Below are 22,013 nucleotides of genomic sequence, written 5' to 3' on the forward strand. Positions count from 1 at the left end.
ATCTATGTATGACCTACTCTACTCGCCGGTTAGTTCTAGGCACTATGGGGGTCCTTTCCTGACACTCAAGTCCCACTCTGTTTTCTTCCTTTTGCAAACTGGTGTTCCTCTCTTTGCATCTCTCTGTTACTCTCCCTTTCTCCACCTGCTCTCTTCCTTCCAACTACAACCACATTCTCTCCTTGCTCTTCTTGTGTCTTTCTCCTCTACTCCTCCGATGTACCTCTCATTAAGGTCTACCTCCATGCTCAATTCTTACTCCCTTTCACTCACTCCTACTACTCTCCTCCACTACTTGTCTCCCTTTTCCACTTTACTACTACTGCCACCTCGACACTACTATTACCTTCCCCATTCCACACCACAACCAATTTCCCCATTCCTTCACTGCACCATCCTCCTCATTCATACTCCTTTCACCCGCACAGTCACTGCTAAGGCTGCTGAGCTTCAGCTATGGCTCTCACTCACACCCTTTACGTGCACAATCACACCACAGTACCATTTCCTTTCACCAACCAATACCTCACATTTCTACAAACCGCCTCCACACTTCTGTCCATCGTTCTCCGGCCTTCTGGTCTCTGGGTTGCCACCTCCTCCTGGGATGTCATCTGCACAACCCACACCTTCTTGTTTCGTGAACCTGGCTGTTTCTCCCCATCTTTCTCTGGTTGCCCTTCCCCCACTGGTTCCCCGGGCCAAAATTCCCTGCTTGTCCCCACCGGGAGGTGTTAAAAACTCTCCCCCCTTTTGCCTCACAAGTCCGCCAGCTGTTATTTATGGTGGCAAGTGCCGAATAATGCTCAGGTTTGTATCATGGAGCAACGATTTGTTTTGCAAAATGTTCATTTGTGTGTTAGGGAGCTGCTCTGTGGTCTCTCTAAAGGTAAGTGAGTCCTTGTCGGCGGGCAGTGCGTAGCGATTCATGTGGCCACTTATTTTCTTTGTTGTATCCACGTTACATAGCAGTTCCTGCTCTCCCGCTGGTGCCGGCGAAGGCATGCTGGCAGGAGACCTCTTGCAGAAAACTCTGGTGGGCTGCCTTGTAACTGGTGGTCCACCTGGATTGCTCATACATGTGGTTTTCTGTAATAAGAAAAACACTACCCAGCATTTTCATCCAGAGCTATGGGGTGATAAAGAGTGGTACTGCCAGACACATATAGGCACCTAAAGAGGGGCCAGGAACTGCCCCCCCCCCACAAAAGCCAGCTTCCCCCTATTAAGGTGGACTGGGTTCGGTATCCACTCTACTCAGCCTACCAAGGTTTCTCACCCTAGGCTGAGAGAGGTCCCCATCCCCTCTTGGCAGGTTCAGACTACTGACCCTGTCATAAAACATAAATAAAACCACAGATGAGAACATTATATAAATAAAAGAACAGATCAATAAATACAAACATTTTTAATAACCTCAAACTATTCTTTTTGTGTGATCATTTTAGCTATGACTATTGAGAATGTGTTTATTCTGGGAGCATAATAGTTTGAATTTGTATCTGTGACTTGGAAGAAATGTATCAGTATAATGCTGAACTACTGGCAAAGGCCTGGTATTAGGATCCATATCCACTTACAGCTATATGCCTGGTTGTGATGCAGCCTTCACTATTTTAAATGTTTAGGGGGCATGGCTCATGCATTACAAACCCTCCCAAATGTGGACAAGCAGGGTGGGTTGGCTGGCATGCTGTGCGTATGAGTGTGATGGTTAGTGTAATCCTGAAGCCAGGTGGCTAGTTCTTTGCCCAGAGACTGAAGCTGCTCTTGCTTGTCCTTGATAACCTCACAACACACTACACCTCCCTCGCCCACTCTGCAGTATTCACGATTAGGATTCCATGCAAAGTTAACCTTAAACCCTAGGCAAAAGATAAAGCAGAGATCCAGATAGCAAGTGTGGTATGGTGGGAATTCTATTATCACCATTTGTAATTCATTGTACAGTTTCACCATGCTGAATGGAGAAAACTGGCAGGGAGCTTGTGGCCAAATAAATTGATCATATTTAAAAACAATAAACTGGAACAGGTGGGACACGAACGGTAGAAATCAGAATGTAGCTAGAGACAAAGCAGAGGCTGTAAAAGCTACAATAGTTAACAAAATGGCTCAACAAAAGGTCTTTCTTTTTCTGTAAGTCAGTTTTATGCATCAACATGTACAAGATCAAAATTATACTTACAGTACTGTGAGTTCGTCACATGTAACGAATGTTGAATTTGTCAGAGATGTGATGCGATTGCCTTCAAAATCCCTAAAGAATATCAAGTAAAGACATTATGTAGTTAATTCTTTATATTCTGCCTTTTAGTCAAGTTTTAAAGCATGAGCCCAAGTTCTATTTTCTCAACCCGCCTTTATTTAAGGGCACAAGTAAATGCACTGGTGCTGACCTATTAGAATTGTTTTCTGGCAAAAGGTACACAGCGTAAGAGGCAGAAGTGCCGGTGCTCACAACACAAAAGCACACTTTATGAGTTTTGGGGGTAAAAGTAAAAACAGACAGTATTTGCAAAGGAGGGGTCCGGGACGGGAGAAGGCTCTAACAGCCATGAATGATCACAAGTTATGGAAATTTGTAATAAGTAGTTCCTTAACATGTGCTACTCATTGCAAACAGAGATAGCAGCACAAGTCGTACCCCCGCCACTTGTTGACTTGATCACTCCTTTCATTAGTGATATCTCCTGTGATTGTTACATCTCCCCCATGGACCAGGTTGAGTACTACATCCCTCCTATATGGAGACTCAGCTGACACTGAAGAAATAAACCAGAGCGGGAACCTTCAGTTGATCTTATGACAGCAGTCACCAGTATGCAGTTTGCGTTGAAAATTCTCCTTAAGTTTAGTGGAAGACTAAATGTAGAAATCAGCCACCAATGCCGTTGATCGCTAATGGCTCTAAACCATTGTATATTCAACATGGACATAGGAAGAAGCAAGGTGTTAGCGAGATCGAGGTGATTCTTCAACTAGAAGTTAGGGCACCTTCTTCAAGAAAGGTTGTCAACGCTCCTAGTTATTTCTTAGCTAAAAACAGTGATGTCAGCTCAAAGCACAGCAAAGGCAAAAAGAGAAATCCCATATGGTAGGGAAAGTAGCTCCTGTGAATGTTGAACAGTATGATGTGGTTATACTTTTGGGTTGTAACAAACGTGCAAAGAAAAAGGCCAGTAGGAAGATGAGTCATGAGGCGAAGAAGGCAGGAACCTTGACCAGTTGGCTGCTGAAAAAACAGCAGGACAGCAACCAAGAGGACAAGGCAACTAACGATTAAGTGGATGCATCTCTCACTGACTCAGAAACAAGCACTGAGACAGTATTAGAAGATAGATGATTCACTCCAAAACCTACTTTGAAGGCATCCAAAAAGGTGAAGAAGAACATCTAACAAAACATATCGTTTACTGGAGATTCAGATAACCACGAAGGATTGATAGATCGTAAAATCTTTCTTATATTTAGTGTATAGTCTAACAGAAGTGACCAGCAAATCAACCGTTCGGTAGTCCTTAAGCTTCTTCAACAAATACTGCCTCTGAGATAACTCAGTACTAATGATCAATACTTTGTTGAGATAATGGAGGGGACTTTGATGAATACTTATCAAGTTCATTGTATTTCAGTGGTTATCGCTCAGTTCATAAGATCCCATGTGTTTCATTTTCTTAAATTGGGTTTAGTGTTAAATTGGAACATGCTGGTTGGAAGCAAAGGAGTAAGGAGGCTGCAACGAAACAGCTTCCCCAGATAAACAAAAACTGTGGAACATTTCAGTAAATCCATTGATGATGGGCAGGTGTGGAAATGGCTGCCCTACAGTGTCTGTTCGCAGATTCTATTTCCTGCTAAGGTGAGATCACTTGCCAACAATGACCACACTAGGCCCTCAACTGGGTATCCCTTGGGACCACTGTACCTGCCGACTCTTTTTATATTCAGAGATGATGGTGATGGCACAGCATATATTGACTGCATGTGAAACTCCGAAAGATACATACTTGAAACTGCTGGCATGGTTTGTCCATTATGTGTCAGCATTAAATGAGGAGGCATTTTGTAAGTATTGCCTCAACTCATGTAATGTGTATTTAATGATTGCTCTACACAATGTATGGACAGTGCTGGTTGCTAAATTAGGGGAGTAATCAATATAATGGAATGTAACAACAAGTTCTTTATTCCCTGGAAACTGAGTATTTTAGTTGTAAACATGACACCATTGTTTTTGTTTTATTTGTCTGGTTGATCATTTATTGTATTATGTTTATTTTATGTGATATGTAAAATAGTTATTTTGAACTAGAGCACATTATATTACATTAATAAAAAATAACCACTGTACACTATGCAGAGGCAGGAACAGGATTGGGTTGCTGAGGAAAGAGGGTTAAGGAGACCATGGGGAAGTGTGGTAGGGGGTAAGGGAGCATGGGGTGGACTGGGTGATGGGGCAGACTGGGTAATGGGGCTGAAGGCATGCAGAAGCGCCCCCCCCCCCCCTTCGAGGACACAGAGATACGTTGAGCAGGGGTGAGGTGAAGATACAAGGGCGGAATTCTGGGGTTTTAGTTGCCAGAGGGGAAGAGGGACTGAGGGTGAATTCCCCCCCTTACAGAGAAGAGGTTGGGCAGGAAGGTGCAGGTAGACAAAGGAGTGGTGGAATACGTTTCGGTAGGAAGGCCGAGGTAAGCAGTGTTCAGTGGGTGGGACTAGGTGGCTAGGATTTGGCTTGGTGGCTAGGATTTGTCAGGCCAGACATGCAGGGAAGAGGGACTCAGGACATACACATAGGTCCATGTAAAGCCATTCGTCCCATCTGACGTATTCTGGTATGCTGTGCGGGCTCCCATTTTGTCTCATATTGATGGAGAAAATGCTTTCCTTATGGCCGTCTCAAAATGTCTCTGCAACATTTATACTCAGTAATTCATACTGCTTCCCATTTGGTTATAGGTGCTCAGAAATCTGATCACATGTATTCTGTTCTTTTATCTCTACTATGGCTGCCTTGTAAATTCTGTATTTTGCTCATGATGCGCTCCATTTCCTTAAAGGAAATTTGGCATCACCATCTTTCATTTCTTGTTTCCAAACTATTTTTCTACTGGCAGCACTCAGGAAATGCAAAGCGAACTGGTACCTCATTTGGACTATACCTAAGCAAGCTTTTTGTTTTTACAGTTTTATGTACTTAGAATGCACTTCCTGTACATCGGTGACCAGCACCATATGTCCTTGCTTTTCACAAACATTTTAAAATGTTTATTTTTCCAAATTGCTGATTTCTAAGCTTGTTGTTAGTTTCTGCAGCAATTATATCATGTGTCATATGTCATTTGTTTTTACAAGTGCTCTGTAGGCCTTCGGGCAAGGTTCACGCTATATCCTTTTTGTTTTACTGTTATGGTTGATATACAACCTTTCAATAATATAAAATGAAATTCATAATCATACAAATAGATATAATACACCACATTTAACAATTTAACAATATGAAATTAAACAATGTACACAATCCTCATCACATTATTTTTCATTGTATCCCTATATATTCAAGATATTTAACAGTGTCTAAAACCAATGATACATAATCTCCACATAAAATTAGGGCCCAAACTCTGGCTTCTGAAATTTCTCTGAAATAATGAAAATGCTTTTTCAACATCGAAATTTTCAATTCATTTAATTCTGAACATGCATGTCTCTGAGTCTCATTTTCTTCATTACAAAAACGGCATGCTTTGGCAGTCTTCCCCAATTTATACTTTGAGGCCAAGACTTCTCGTGTACTCCAAAGGTTCAGATGCAGTCTTAAAAATCCTCAATGTTTAACAGAACAGGGAAATAGACACAAATATTTTGGAAGACAATTTAACGCTCTCACTTCAAATTGGTAATTTTTAAAAGTCTTATATCTATGACACTCTGCAATAGTAACACACCAAGCATATTTCCATAACATTTGTTTTGCATTTTCAGGTCTCAACAGTGATGTTCCCACACTAGTACCTGACTCCTTTAGCTAGGCCAGACAGCACTTTCTCCAATCAGTCATAGCGCCGGATTGACCATCTTTTAATAGTTGGTTCAAGACTGGAAGGAATGAGTTAGACTGGCCTCGTCATTTTTTAGAAGGCTTAAAGGTTTCCACTTATACTTGCCCATACAAAGAGGAAACCCGTCTCATATCAGAGGAACTGGATTGGGGTTCCCTTAGGTACCCCTAAAACCCTTTTCCAAAAAAAGCCTTCCCATTTGTTCCAATCAATTTTTTTCAAAGAATAGAATGGCTTCGACACCATATGATAAAATCAGGACTACTTTTTGTCTGTAAAAGGTCACCAGCGGTTCATAAGAGAACATCCCATATTTTCTATGCTGAATGGACCCCTGGGAGGCTGCTGTTACTATCTTTGTTCTTGGGTCATTACAGAATTGTGTTTCATCCTGCTTGTCGTTAACTAGAATTCCCAAGTATCTGTATTCTGAAAGTTGTTGTAAAGGTAGATTGTATATTCTCATTGGGGGCATTACCATCTTCTTCCCATGACCCAGTTTAAGCATCAGCACATCTTTTTTGTTTGTTGTGTTTATCTTAAAACCGTTGTCAAGGCAAAACTCATCTAACTTAACCAGTTGCCTTGAACACCCACCGGGGTATGGTCCAAAAGGACCAGATCATCCGCGTATAGAATCCATTGGATCGGAACTGCCTCAAGTCTATTGGGAAATGCATATGCTTTTGATAGATACTTCCCAATATCAGCAATATAAAGATTAAACAAGGCTGGGACCAACATACAGCCCTGTTTTAAACCTTTGGATATTACAATAGGCCTTGAAAGTTGGCCCCGGGAATTTAATCAGACCTGAGTTGATGTTCCTGTGTGTAGGTCCTTTATAATCTCTAGCAAATAAAGAGGGCAGCTCCAGTGCTCCAGTTTGGCCCAAAGTCTCTTGCGGTGAACCGAGTCGAAAGTCAGATTAATGTCTATGAAAGCCAAAAAGACTGTCTGACCTGAGCCACAGATTTTTTCTTTAATAAAGACCGGAGTAGTCAAGTTTACAAGAGTACCCAAGTCTGGAACAAATCCTGACTGTAAATGGTCCAACACGTTTACTTTATTTGCCCAATTTAGTAATTGCCTTAACACCAGCTTTGCAAAACTCTTTACCTGCAAAATCAAGCAAGGAAATAGGCCAGTAATTTTCAGGGTTGGACCGAAGCCCTTTCTTAAAGATGGGTACGGTTATGCATGTTTTCCATGTATTTGGGACTCTGTGGGTTTTTAAGATGGACATAAACATGGTAAACAATACATTGGCCCAACCCTTTGGTAAGGCTTTCAACATCGTGTTTAAAAGCCCATCAGGTCCCGGGGCTCTAGGGTTACTTGAATTAATTATGATCACTTTGATGTCCTCACAATCAAAAGTCAAATCCCATTGTTCACTCAGGAGGGTTTCCCCACTGTGCGAGACCCCCAACCCCCTTAGGAAAATAGAGTTTCAAAATGCACTACCCAAGACTCTTCCGCTATTGTGTTAACTTTTAAGGCTGACTGTTGGGAGGTTTTATTCCCATTTATCAGGCCTAGATACCCGCACTATTTTTAGATACAAGAACTTTCAACATTGCTTTTGCATCCCTTTGCATCATAATATACCTATGCCATTTTATCCAGTTGTTAAGCTCTTGCTTCAAGTGTTTAATTTCGATGTGGCTTCCTTCCATATAAGACTGTGCAGCTTTTTGAATTACACCCCAAGTCACCCTTTTCTTGGCTTGAATTTCGAGGTCGAAACGATGCCTGTGTTGCCACATCGGATGGTTGCTAGGAAGGCCTTTTATCACAAACTGGTTTAGAATACTAGGGTAATCATGTGTCTGGTAGCCATTCTCTGTCAGCAATATGTTAAAGACGTCCAGAGAAGAACTAGACCACTTAAAACGTTTTCTTCCCATATCCATCACTTGGTTTTCTCTATAAAAAAATCTTTTACCAGGACAGGTATCAGAAAGAACCAGCTTGTAGTGACCAAATTATGGTTGCTCTTTGTCTGTGGAATCACCTCTAGGTCCTCAATCCTCCAGTGTAGCTCCGGAGAGACAAACATGTAGTCCAACGTGGACGATAAAGACCCTCACACCCTGGTCGAGCGTTATGGATTATCCCCTGGGAGCATACCATTAACATCAGGAAACCTCTGGTCTTCATTAACTCCATCCACACCTTTGTCCTTGTTCTGTTATTATCACTATTCTCGATAAAACACAAAATATTCAGGTCACCCATAATAATCAGACCTGAAATTAGCGAGTTCAGTGCACAAATATCAAGCACTATACCAATTATGTCTAATAAAATAGAAAATCAAATAAATAGTGTTGGTGATAGCATGGGAGAGGTTTGGGATGAAGAGACTGAGTGGTGCAGGAGTTTGAGTGGTGCAGGGACAAAATGGCACAGCTTTGGGGAGAAAGTGCGGTGCAGATCAGGACAGTCACATCCTCATTCTGGAGGGTGTACATCTTGGAAAAATATGTTTATACTATTGGGATTATATGACATTAATAATATGTATTTTTTAAAGTCATTTCATATTTTGAGCACACATAGTCCATTTCATAGGATTTCCACTCTCAAGCTACCGGAATGAAGAGAAGACTATAAAGAAGAAAGACAACCACTGTGTGTGTATTTAAGGCACATACATTAATTAAGAAAGTATTGTCTGATTATATGCCTATGCAATTTAAATCACTTTTAAGATATTTAATTGAAAATGCTCAGGAAAGTTGATTCTACATATTCTGATTTTTAATTGCTATAAGGAGATGCTGGGTTTCTTTAAGTAAAGACAAGTGTATTTCACTGGACCTAAAAATAGAATGCATTTTGAAAGGAGACATTAAACTGTCAACCTGTGTTCTGTAAGGGTTACGGAGGGACATTGGTCTGTTTATAAAAGCCATCTGATCTGCACCTATAAATGAAAATAGAGAAAACATATTCTATTTAACTCTACAAATATGGTACAGGTAAAAAATAAGATTATCTGAAGTGCATTCTTGAACTGTTTGAGTATGAGCTGCTGTCAACATGATTGCCTTTTGCAAGAAGATTAATAAGAGTTCTCAGTGACCTTTGGCTTGGAAACCATTAGTTCAAGTTAATGGATGTTTATTGTAGTACCGAAACAGGGACATGCTTGGTATAATGGGCAGAAGAAAGCCCATCCAGAAAATATTAAATGTTACTCCATGTTGAGGCACACAGATAGCAGCTACTCATTAGAGAAGAGAATGAATGTTGTTTCCACAGCATCCACTCATAGACCTATTATCTTCAGGAATAAAAGCTCACAGACTCCGACTTTCAAGATAACATGCAGCTAAAGGCAAAGAAAAGTGTTCGATTTTTCATTTTATTTACACAAAATCTCATAATTCCATTAGCATATGTACTTAGAAATGATGATGCATTATTCCAGAATCGTCATGAGATGCATAATCAAATCAATATAATTTCATGTTAGAAGAAATTCATATTTCCCTTTATAATTAACAAACACTGACAAAGTCAGTTGTCTTTGGCCTATGGACTTCAGAACCATCGTGTTGAAATCAGCTGATGTTTACAAAAACTGTATTATATTATGTATCCCAATCTCACATGTTTGAAATTATGTTACATAAGACATAAAACATTTAAACAAAAATAACAAGTCATTCCCAAAGGTGGGGAGAAATCGAAGTTAAAACGTCCTTTTCTGACACTTCTAGACTTTAGACACATGAGATTTTGGAGGTGACTGCTGATATTCATTAGTGACATCAGGTCAATCACAGTGTTGCTTCCATAGGAAGTTGCTGGGTCAGATTACTTTGATGTGGGAGGAACAAACTAAGTACAAAAGCCATAACCCTATGGGTAGAGTAGAGATCATTTGAAACCTGCAAGCCAACAACCCACACCATTCAACACAAGAAATGCATGCTAAATTGCAGACATGGTGCTGGGGCACTCATGAGCACAGTAGGATTCACCCAGAGAGCCATGAAGCAACGGAGCTTGGGATACCTTGATACCAGGATCCCAGGGCCAAGAAGAATTGCATCACCTGTTGTCCCATGATTTTCCATTGCATGTGGCACAGGGTGGTAAACAGCAACCGGAAGTTCCAGAGAAATGTGTCATTGATGCTGACCAGGGGTGTTGCTAGGTCTAGAAAAGATACAAGGCTACACTGAAGTCGGGATCGTCGGGACTCAGGGCTAACTAGCCCCTGGGCTTTAATCCGGAGCTACAACCAAAATACCCGGGCTATAGCCCCCTCTGCCCCCCCAGCAAGGCCCCTGATGCTGTCTCTTGTCCAAAGATGTCTACCCAGCTATTATGTAACATAAAAACCAATGTCCCATTTATATTTGTAGATTTTATACTCCCTTGTAAATTGAATATTGGAGGAAGGAGCTATTTCCCTCTTCATCTAAAATAAATAATTTGATTTCCCCGGTTTGATTCAAAAGAAGAGGTCACCAGGAATATGGAACTTCCAGATGCATTCGATTTGTCAAATGAATTAAAAAGAGTATGCCCTGTAACCGGCTTAGTTAATTCATCTGCTGAACGAAACTCTCTTTTTTTAGTATTTAGAACATTGGGTGAGGGATTTTCTAAGGAAATATTATATCAGAAACTGTTCTCCTTCTCACTTGTCCCTACTCCAAAAATCAACACCAGTAAGAATTGTTCTTTTACTTGCTCTTATTGAGATACAAATATTATTTGGAGTACAACCTTTAATTACCTAGTTACACAAAATTCCCGCCCGCATTAAAGATCTCAGTCTGCATTTAACTTCTCAGTTATTTCTGCTAAATAACATGCCATTTCAAGCTCGATTCTAAAGTGTTCTGTACTTGAACCAGCATAGAGAATCAATGTGCATGTGATTAAAAAATATTTTGTTCACCCATGAGTTATTGAATTGACGTGCCTATGTGTTATGAGATGATATTTTTATGATATGATATTTTATTTGTATCGTGCTCATATGCAAGTGTTTCAGAGTATATTCTGATTTTCTATAACTATTAGTCTATTTTGCATAATTTGACACAACTTTCATGATATGACATCTCATTTAAATGCTTGAAAAATTTGCACTTGTCAAGTGAGCAAAATATTGTGAATCCGTTGCTTATAACAGTCCTTCAGATATGATTGTTCATTGGTGAACATCTGTTTAAATAAGTGATGTCATTTCTGTGTGTCGTGATTTACATTCCATTAACGAGACACACGTTGGCAGATTGCACAGAGTTTCTATATTGCATTTCATGATAGGCTGGATTAGTATTATCTCAGTGATTCGCCCTGTTGTGAGATGGGGGACCACCTGTATTTCAATACATATTATTTTGAATTAAGAACACAGCATTTTTAAGCAAAACAGTCAGTTTCTTGTACTGATTGTGGGGTGCGAGTGTTGGCTACAGGGCTCATTACAATGATAGTAGTCTCATCTGCTAAAGACTACGGATCTTATAGTTGTATGAATTCGGTTTTGGGATGGGTTGTTGAATTGCTCTGAATGTAGAGTCACCCATTTAAATCTATTTAAATGGACAGCGCGGAAAATCACTGGTTGTGTATTTTCAGTGTAAGATCGAATCAGGGTCATTCTGAGTACTGTGAAAACCACATAAACTTGTGTAAACACCACTGGCAAGCTACATTACGTAAAACTTAGTGTAAATAAGCTGTCTCACCTTTATGCAAGTCTACATCGACTTCAACATCATTTCACACGCACAATTGAGGTAGCAGAAGGGCATGTCAGTGACACCTAGTAAACCCACATTTTAATTGCTGCAACACTGCTGGAGGAAGAAGATCAGGTAGCTGAACGACAGGCCCCGGAGAGGAGGATTTCACCCAGGATCTTCAGACTAAGGTTGCTGTACAGTGATATATCTGAGCACAGAATATTGAATAGCTACTGGATCGACATTTCAGCCACGTAGGCCACCATGAGTGACACCCAGGATGTCCTGGAGCCCAACGTATTCCAACTGTGGGGACGTCCCTGGATGGGGTTACCTGGCAACAGCACGGGGTGGGGGGTGGCTTGGGTGGATTGGACTGATAATGCTTTAATTGAAGGGGAATATTTATGAATGGTTGTTTTATGAGATCTAAGAGAATGGAACTGGGGGCACAGGTGAGAATGGAATTTAACAGAGGGAGACAACTATCCTGTGTCTTAACCACTATGTTCACTGACCGGCCAAAGGAAGAAAAAGGCACTGGGCCTCATTACGAGTCCGGCAGTAACCGTGCCTGAAATTCTGGCAGGTTACCGCCAGACTCGTATTACCATTCCGCCTACGTGATTCCCGGAATTACCGGGGCATTACGACCCGGTGACCCGGGAATTCCAGAGGCGGAATTCGGTAAATCCCTATTCCCATTGATTCCCATAGGACTCAATGGGAATGGGGAAGTGGAAACACCGGCACCATCTCGTGATGGTGCCGGTGTTTCCACGTCCACCTGCAGGCGGGTGGTATTAAACCCGCCAGGTCAGACCTGTTGGGAATGACACCTCCCACCTGCAGAACTCGAGATCACCCGGTCCGGAAACAACGATGGCGGCGGGTTTACCGCCACCATTATTTCCGGACCAAGTGACTCGTAAGGAGGCCCACTGTGTTCTGGCAACATGGCCGAGGAAATACATTGAAGGTAAAGGAATTGTTCTGCTTTGGGGTATATTTACCTTTCAAAGCAAAAGTGTGCCTGTTATGCATGGTTCCTGAAGAGGAAGAAGAGGAGGGTGTCACTGCCCAGCTACATCGCTTAGGGATCCGTCCTGAAAGAAACCTTTGTTATGAATGCAAGCTCACCTTGAGCATCAGAATGTTCTCTTATTGTATGTATTGGTTGGTGTCTTGTCTCTTTCAGCCTGAACATTAAATATGTGGCATATAGTACTGCTATCGCCTGATGCTTACTGATGTTTATGTAACTATAATGGGCTGCAAATGCATAGCACACTTTTGTGCAAGCCATTCCTCTTCGTTCATTTTCAATCCCACCAACACTTTCGCCCGCCCCTTAGTTACTGCCAGGTACCACAGTGGTGTGGAATTGTCGAGATATTGGAAATCACCACTCTACCTGAGAGGTTGACATTGGCAGGTGCACTGGCCACAGGAGTATGAAGGGAGGATAAGGGGAGCTATGAGAGAGCATGTTAGAGGTGGGGGCCAGAGGAGTAAGGAACCTTGTATGCCAGTTGGACCCAGATCAGGACAGAGCCGCACCAGGGGAGACTGCGCAAGCTGAGCGCCTGAATTCAGCATAGAGATGCAAGCTAACTAACCCTACTAACAATTTCCCTTTCTGCATACACCTCTCAAACTCCAAACCAAACACAACCAAAATCTACAGCACAACAAACCGCACAAACTTCACTACATTGCAACAACAAAACAAAAACATGCAGTCTTGCACAACATTACATGACGACTACCGGCCGCAAACACCCCAGGCCCAGCCAACGGACCCACCGGGCTGAGGCCGCCAACAGCACATCACTGCTCTCTTGCACTTTTCCTGCCTCCTCCCACTAACTCAACCTCCCTTCCTCTTTCAGAGCCGCCAGAGCGCCAGGGGACCACTCCGGTGGTGATAGTGCGCGGTACAAATGTCCTTTAACATTAACATTAACATCACATATGTTCCATTTTCATGGTTTACCGCACTTTCTTATAGGCAGGGCTCATCAACTGAGGGAAGCGTTGCTGACTGACAGGAACCCGTAGCCACAAACACCTGCCCCACAGCTGATTTCAAGTGGTGGCTTTTACTTATTGATTTGAGTGTCAAAACATACACAGAAATTGATTTGGGAATCTAACATTTCTAGGTAGTTACTGTGACCCTGGCTTATTTTACCTACTTGGCTCATGGCTGATGGAAGCTGGCCATAATAAGCTAGAGCACTGGTGCACTGTGAATGGTGTTTCAAAAGTGATTTGAACAAACACTACTGCTCACAGACAAGTGGATCTGAGCCAAGGTTCTGGCTTAAGATAACAAGCAGCAATTAGGTCAAATGACAAAGCTACACAGAGAGAATGTCCAAATGTTTGTCTCCAGTCAGAGCACTTCTCTTGCTGGCCTTGGGGTACATGTTCCACTTCTAGAGTTCCCTGGATAACATTGACAACACCTGGACCACACCAGCAGTGAGGACGTTTCAGACTTAGAAATGCTGCCCAACCATGGGGTTGCAGTGGCCAAGGAGCTAGTCCAAATAAGTCAAAAACAGGAGATCCCCTCTACGAGCCAGGCCATGCCAATCTGGAGTAGCACTCTTCTGAACGTGCTAACTCAAAAACTACTTGTCCACCAGCATCAGTTGGCCTGATCTACTATGTGGCATGTGGAGCTCAAACTCTTTGACCACCCTTGTCCTGAAGGGTGCAGTCACCTCGGTGGCGCGGGAATCAGAGAACCACAGTAACAACCTTCCTGGAACATCCAAGAATCAAATTTCACTCAGATGCCCCCAAAGGGGAACGACTCACGGTTCCTCCTCCACATCCCAAAGCATTCCCTGAACTGGAAAACAGCCTTTATTATTACAGCTGAACCATCTTTTCTCGGGATCAGTCACAGAAGATCCTTTGCAGAACAGCACAATTGAGACATTTTCTCTTGGCAATACATACTTACGAAGCAACTCTGTTTACGTTGTCAATTAACAGAACACTTTGCAGCGTTACAAGATACACTTGGGAACGTTTCACATGCATGATAAAATATGAAAAATAACATCTACTCACATCCAATTTATCAACGGCATCTGTGAACACATTTTTGTGGGCAGGGCTTCCAGTGAGTTGTTTATCATAGACCTTAAGAAAAATAAAAGAGACAACTTTATTGCAGCTCAATTAAAAGGAATGCCAATCATCAACATTCACAGTTTTCAATTTTCTAATGTTCCAACACGCAGGCACGCACGCACGCACGCACACACACACACGTACACACACACAAACACACACACACACTCGCACACACACACACACACACACACATCCTGGTATTCCATAAAAGGGAATCTTATAGGAAGATGATATCAAGTAACTAACCACATAACCTCTCCAATTTGACCTCAGTGACCTTAACTGGCTTTTTCTGTTAAACTCTAAAATACCAGATATAATTATATTTTGCCATTGAATCCAAATGTGGCTTCAAGTCACAAGCTGCTGGTTTATTTTGGTGCATCTGTTTGGTATACATAGACTCTGTGCTCTGTGTTACAGACTGATCAACACACTGTGAAAGAATGTATTAGCCGAGTTGAGTGTATCATACAGATGTGCCAAACACAGCAGCTCCAGGGCTTGGGGTGGATTTGATAAGTCTGTGTTAGTCAGGCTGCTGAACTCCTCACACTGATGGGCTATTTATACAAGTAGTTATTCATGTATCTGTGTCTTCAGCCTCTGTTCCTATATTTGTCTCATTAGGCAATTCCCACATCAACGGGTGTACTCTCGTTCTGATATACACCCTCTATTGGAAAGTCATACTACCAGGGGAGTATCTCTACCATCGAGACTGCTTCCTATAAAGTCAAATCCTTTCAAAATGAGACCCTTCATTTTTAATAAATACAAAACACCACTACAAATTAATTATCCACAGGCTACCTGCTATGCTTGATGAGTCTGCTTGGAACACATGGTACATGTTATTTACCATGCAAATTGTGTGCCCCACATATAAAGCAACTCGACATGACAACATGCACTTCGGTACATTTGTTTCACATCCTTCTGAATGAGGCCTATTTCTATACTTCGTTTTGTGTAGTAGTGCTACACAGAAGAAACAGCAAAAGTACACATTAATCACTGTGCAATTCATATACTAAAATTGCAAAGAATACTACAAAATGTCAAAAGACTGAACACCTACACAAATATGCGTTCCATTACACCGAAACATATCTAAGATACTAGGCAATTGTTGAAAACAAGAGTACTGTCTCAACTCCAGTCTCTCTGGTGTTTGTAGTGAGCGTGTACGGTCGCATGGCCATGAGATAACGGATATGAAATAAACGTCATCTAGTTGATGACGTCATTTTAAACTTGGTAGGAACAGGTGACACACGATAAAAGTCAAGATATGGCAGCAGAAAAATGTAAAAGCTATGATGAAGAATATATTACAGAACTCCTCAGTAACTCTACATTGTTTGGAGGAGAATTAGGAGATACATCTAATCTCACTAGTTGGGACGAATTAACCCAAGTGAAGAAAAGACTAATTAGATCCGAACTCCATGGCAGCATTATGCTGGAGTACCTGAGGAATAGTATGCTACCACAAGGACTTGTGATAAGAAATGAGCCAATAATCTTCCTAGAAGATAAAGAGTTTTTAATACAGTGGAGTTACATTGGGAATAAATGTGGAAGAGACTGGGTGATCTTAATAATAGATACTGCTAAACACACCACTGAAAAAATCGCCATTGACCTGTTGAAATTAGAAGAAGAAATTAAAAAAATTGTACCAATCGAACAGTATAAAAAATGATTAGATGAATTGTTGAAAGAGATGATATCATTTAAAGAAGACCTAACCAAGGAACGGATTAGGTGACTTAAACAAGATATACAACAATTCACTCATGAAAAGACGTTTCCCTTTGTCCAAGACAACTACTACACCAATGCTCAGGAAGAACAGATACAAAATCCAAAACAGAACAATGGGAAAAGGCGAGTTAGGTTCAGAGGAACATCTTATAGCTCGAGCGAGGATAGTACAGGTGAAGGTAGTGTTTCAGGAATAAGAGGACGAGCCACAGAGTACAACACAGATAGACGGCCTTTCAGGAGAGGTAGGGGGACAAGGAGAAATAGCAATAGAGGTAACCCCAATGGACAACATTTTTTAGGACGGGACCAACAGGAATGGGACCCAGACCAACGAGTGATGACCCGCAGCATGAAACCACTGTGGTAAATCTATCCGAATATGAGCTGACCGCAAATGAGAAACAAACATTGGAAAAAGGTTTGGGCTTTGTAACTATGAACAAACACAATCGGTTCAAATTTAGAGAAGAGCTCTCAAAATGTATGAGACAAATACATCTGAAACAGTTTTTTGCAGACAAAACAGAGCTTATTGAACAAGACAGTGGATTACACAAAAGATCAGATTTTTGCCCCCCGATTAATTCACAAACAGCTGAAGCTCGGGTTTTTGAAAATAGGGTAATACAAGATATGGCGAAACTTGAATCAACCACTGCAAAAGAGAAAACGTTTTAGAACCTAAATCGGGAAGAAACAGCCACGCTCTAGTCATTGCTCTTTAATGAATCTATAATAATTCGAAAAGCGGACAAGGGAGGCACCACTGTAATCGTAAATAGGATAGACGATGTGGAAGAATGAGACAACTCAAAGATATTTCTAATTATGAACAGCAGGATAAAAATCTAACGGCCAAATTGGAAAGTATAATCCATCAAAAAGTAGCTAAAGCAGAGGAAAGGCGGTGGATCACAAAAAAAGAGGCAGATTTTCTTGTGGTAGAAAAACCAAGGATTCCACAATTTTATATTCTCCCAAAAATCCATAAATCACTCACTAGACCACCAGGGAGACCGATTGTGTCAGGGTGTGACTCTATTTTAGAGCCATTATCGAAATTTGCAGACCATTTTATGCAGCCCCTGGTCAAAGAGATGGCTTCGTTTGTAAAAGATACTACCCTAATAATTCAAGAAGTAGAAGGTAGACCCTTCAACAGCAGCGAGGAGATATTGATCTGTCTGGATGTGGTGGCCTTGTACACTAACATTCCCCAGAGGGCCTCGTTGGAGGTTTTGGAAGAAAGATTACTCTCTGAGAATATAAACACAAATACACCAATCTCCTTCATCATGTGGTGTGCCAAGATGGCCCTAACAGAGAGTTACTTCCATTTCAATGGCCACTATTATAAACAAGTTCAGGGCACGGCAATGGGGGCCACATTGGCCCCCAGTATTGCAAACTCATACATGGAAGCATTAGAGAAAAGCTGTATCTATTCTGAGACCAATCCATTTAGAAAGAATATTCTACTGTGGAGAAGGTACATAGACGATGTGCTAGTAGTTTGGAGAGGTGATGAAAACACAGCCATTAGTTTTTTTGAGCGGATCAACATGCAAAATCAACATCTAAAATTCACAGAAAATGTAAGCTGAGACAAAGTTAACTATCTTGATGTCACAATCAAGGTTGACAAAAATAAAGGGGAACTATATGTTAAACCATATAAAAAACCAACAGATCGCAATGCATTATTGCATTACAGTAGTTTTCACCCAACTCACACCCGTGATAATCTACCGTTTGGGCAGTTTTTATGATTGAAGAAGAAAAGTACGAACAGGTTAGACTATAAAGTTGGGGCAGAAAAATTGAGAACCAGCCTGCATGGAAGAGGATATCTAAAAAACCTGACGAAAAAGGCCATGAAAAGAGCTGATAACAATCACCGAGAAGCGATTCTAGAACAGATACCTAAAGTTAAAAACAAAGAGAATTTGGTCTTTGTTAATACATATAGTAACCTTTCAAATTGGGTTTGCAAGATCATCTACCGAAATTGGAAAATACTTGAGAAAGGGAAAGTTCCCCTTGAAAGACCACTGATTGCTTTCCGGAGGAGTAGATCTATTAAAGACCAGATCATGCGCAATGATATTACGAAACAAAAACAAGTGCAACCCACCCTTACAGAAACCTGGGGACTAAGAAGACCAGAGGGACACTTCCCATGTGGTTCCTGCAGTTGTTGTGAACAGACAAAGAAGACAACGGAAATAGATCTGGGCCTTGACACACAGTGGAAACAAAAAGCTTTGACAAACTGTAATTCCAAATTTGTGGTATACGTGATCTGGTGCCCGTGCAAGAAGATATACATAGGCAAAACGGAAAGGAAGATCAAAACCCGGATAACGGAACATAAAAGCTGCATCAGGAATAGAGTCCACTCAGCTCTACTGGTAGGACACTTCATAGAGAACATGCATAGATTGGAAGATCTGAAGTGGTCTGTGGCCTACCAGGTGAAAAACAGTAATGATATCAATTTAGATCGTAGGAAGCTAATCATGAAAGAAAAATAATTTATTTTCTTAACCAATAGCGGTGAGGTGGAATTGAATGAAAGAGCAGATAAAATAAAACACCATCAGTTTAGAGCAAGTAACCGAAGGAACCATCGAATGGGATGTTCCTGTAGCTTAAAAGTAGGAGCCACGGAACTGCATGATGCGGGGTGCTCAAGATACTAGCCATATATAAGCTTTTTCTGATAAGTTCTTCATGGTTTTAGGTGGACATCCAACCACAGCAGGTTTGCAGATAGTTTAAATGAGATGAAGAAAAAAGTGGTAAAAACCCCCAAATAAGAACAAACAGGTGCGGCGGCAGTGCTACATCAGGATCGCTGCATCAACATAGCAAGAAGACAGTAACACCAAACGAAATTGTATATTAAAGTACAATAACCTGCCAAATTCTTCGCAATTCTCCCACCTGCAATAACCGCCGGATCAGATTGAAGAGGCTATGGTGGCGTGCATCCTGGGCGGGTCGCGCCGCGCAGTGTGACAAGGCGCGATGCAAGGTGACCGTGTGCTTTGGCGGCGGTGCAGGGGAGATAACCACAGGGGGGCCGAAGGCAACATTTCCGTCATAGGTGCCTAAAATCGAAAAAGGCACCCAGGCGTTACATCGTAGATCACGTGATGGATTGGTCACGTGACACACAAGACGAATATATAACGGACAAGCTAGGGCTAAACAAACAGACACGCTATCGGCTGAGACACACCAAGCGAGAAGGAAGGCTGGTGAACGGAGGTAAGGTACTTTAAGCACAATTAGAAAAGATAGTAAACAATGGATTATAACACACAAGTGTGTAAGGGGGAAGAGCCTTCGAGAAATTGACACAAGTAGTCCTCATTTCCCTGTTTTTGTTGGTCTGTCACCTGTCCTTTAGTTAAAGTGCAGTTGGTGGATGGTGTACCAGTAGATGGTAAATACGCTGTTTCCCAGGAGATTCCGGGAACCATACATATGAGTACGATATACTGTTCTCATAAACAGGAACCGGAACCCATCCTACAGGGTAAGCCCCTCCTTGTTAAATTTGAGCTTGGAATCTACCTTAGAGTAGTATCACTAATAACTAGAAGTAGAAGTAAATGATGATATACGTGTGTAAATAAGGGAAGACATATTTGACCTGTTGGCCTACCCACTTGATCCTCACAGATAAAAGAAGACAGGGACATGTGAAACAGACAGATGGAGTGCTAATCCTGCAGCAACCTGTAGAACGAGTGTAGAAATAAGGAAAATTCCAAAGTTATAATATAGGTAAGATCAGTCAGATGCAGACTAGGTAAAACAGGTTTTCTCTACCCTTAAATGACATATGTGTGTTCTCAACTACTCCTTATAGATGTATGCAATACTGATGCATCTGAATGACTAGAACCATCGAGCAGTTACCTGGGACAATAGAAGCAGATCTCTAAGACGCCTGTGTAAAAAGGAACAATAATGCTCGTCACGGAGACAAAGTGGAAAATTAAGGTAAAAAGAGACATGTCCAGATAAAGGGTGATGATGATAATGGCAAAGTTCGAATAGATAAAAACAGGAGATTTGGGATAGGATTGATCCCAGATGGAAGTATGGTACTTAAAATGCCATGAAAAATTAGACATAGAGACAAGAGTGTGTCATATGACAAGTCGATGTGAAACCTGACAATACTACCAAGTGGGGTAGCGTCATGAGATGACGGTAGGGAGGAGGTACTAAATAAATGGTCCCCTCCCGCTATGATGTTACGCAAAGCGAGTTGTATTTAATAAGTACAACTAGGATAGGTCGAATACTAAAAATCGATTGTCCTTTACTTGTTTACCCACAGATTTCCACTCAGTGTCTGGGCTGGAAGAAACAAACTAAGGGGGGGGGGGTAAGAAGTGGATCCCCTAATGATTCTGAGAAGATATCATTGTATTGTACATTGCAACTGAATGTGGCTCTACCCCTGATGAATTTCCTAATAGTAGTGACAATAGTTGAAGGAAAGAAACATGTTGGGAGTGTATGTGGATGTAGTATGAAAGTGTTTGAATGAGTGAGTAAAAACTGTTGGGTATAAGTAAAAAAGGACTTGTGTGGACCGACTCAATTTGAGAAGCCTCTGACCATAGCTCCAAACTGAAAATTCATTTAAGGATAAAAAAAGAAACATTTTTTGACGAACTAATAGACCACATTATATTGCTGGAGTACAGTACTAATTGGTTGAAATTCGTTAGATTTGTTTTAGATTGAGGTATACATGTATGAGATATAACTGTATGCTTTTTTATATGATGTTTTTTACATGAGAGTTTATATGAAAAAATAATAATAAATTGATATTTTGTGATATTAAGAATGAGTATGTGGAAATTTAATGGTGTATAACACATATAGGAGACAGACACGTCTTAGAAGAATGGGAAAACAAGTGACCCTGTGAATATAGTATATTGTATCAACTCCAAATAACCCATGTTTCAGTTGAATTCATGCAAAAAAGTGTCCCTAAAAGGAGATGCAAATGCAAAAGCAATGGCGGTTTCTCTGTAGATGTGCCCCACACTCCCTTGCAAATATCTATAGGCGGTTGGGAGATCATATTTTGTTTAGAACAGCTCCATAAAGACCCCATGTATAATCTTGAATCTGCCTGATGCCTATATTTTGGTCAATCAGCACAACGGAGCGACCACAAGTGATGTCAGCGTGCTTCCTAAAACACCATAACATAACATGTTTCTTAAATGTTTGAAGTTGACATATAAAATGGCTTTTATGA

At 41.2% G+C, this 22,013-nt stretch overlaps 1 protein-coding gene across 1 annotated transcript in view; it reads right to left on the reverse strand.

Annotated features, from left to right (window-relative positions):
- The window catches only part of RXFP2 (relaxin family peptide receptor 2), a 1,759,299-nt gene that overhangs the window by 545,392 nt on the left and 1,191,894 nt on the right, over nucleotides 1-22,013 (reverse strand). Inside the window, exons 9-10 of the mRNA XM_069639740.1 lie at nucleotides 14,876-14,947; nucleotides 2,189-2,260 (exon numbers count right to left, since the gene is read on the reverse strand). Coding sequence (XP_069495841.1) covers nucleotides 2,189-2,260; nucleotides 14,876-14,947 — 144 coding nt within the window. The remainder of the gene's footprint in view (nucleotides 1-2,188; nucleotides 2,261-14,875; nucleotides 14,948-22,013) is intronic.

Source organism: Ambystoma mexicanum, chromosome 7q (genome assembly GCF_040938575.1).
Source record: "Ambystoma mexicanum isolate Mex_15411 chromosome 7q, UKY_AmexF1_1, whole genome shotgun sequence".
In the NCBI taxonomy this organism is placed as follows: domain Eukaryota; kingdom Metazoa; phylum Chordata; class Amphibia; order Caudata; family Ambystomatidae; genus Ambystoma; species Ambystoma mexicanum.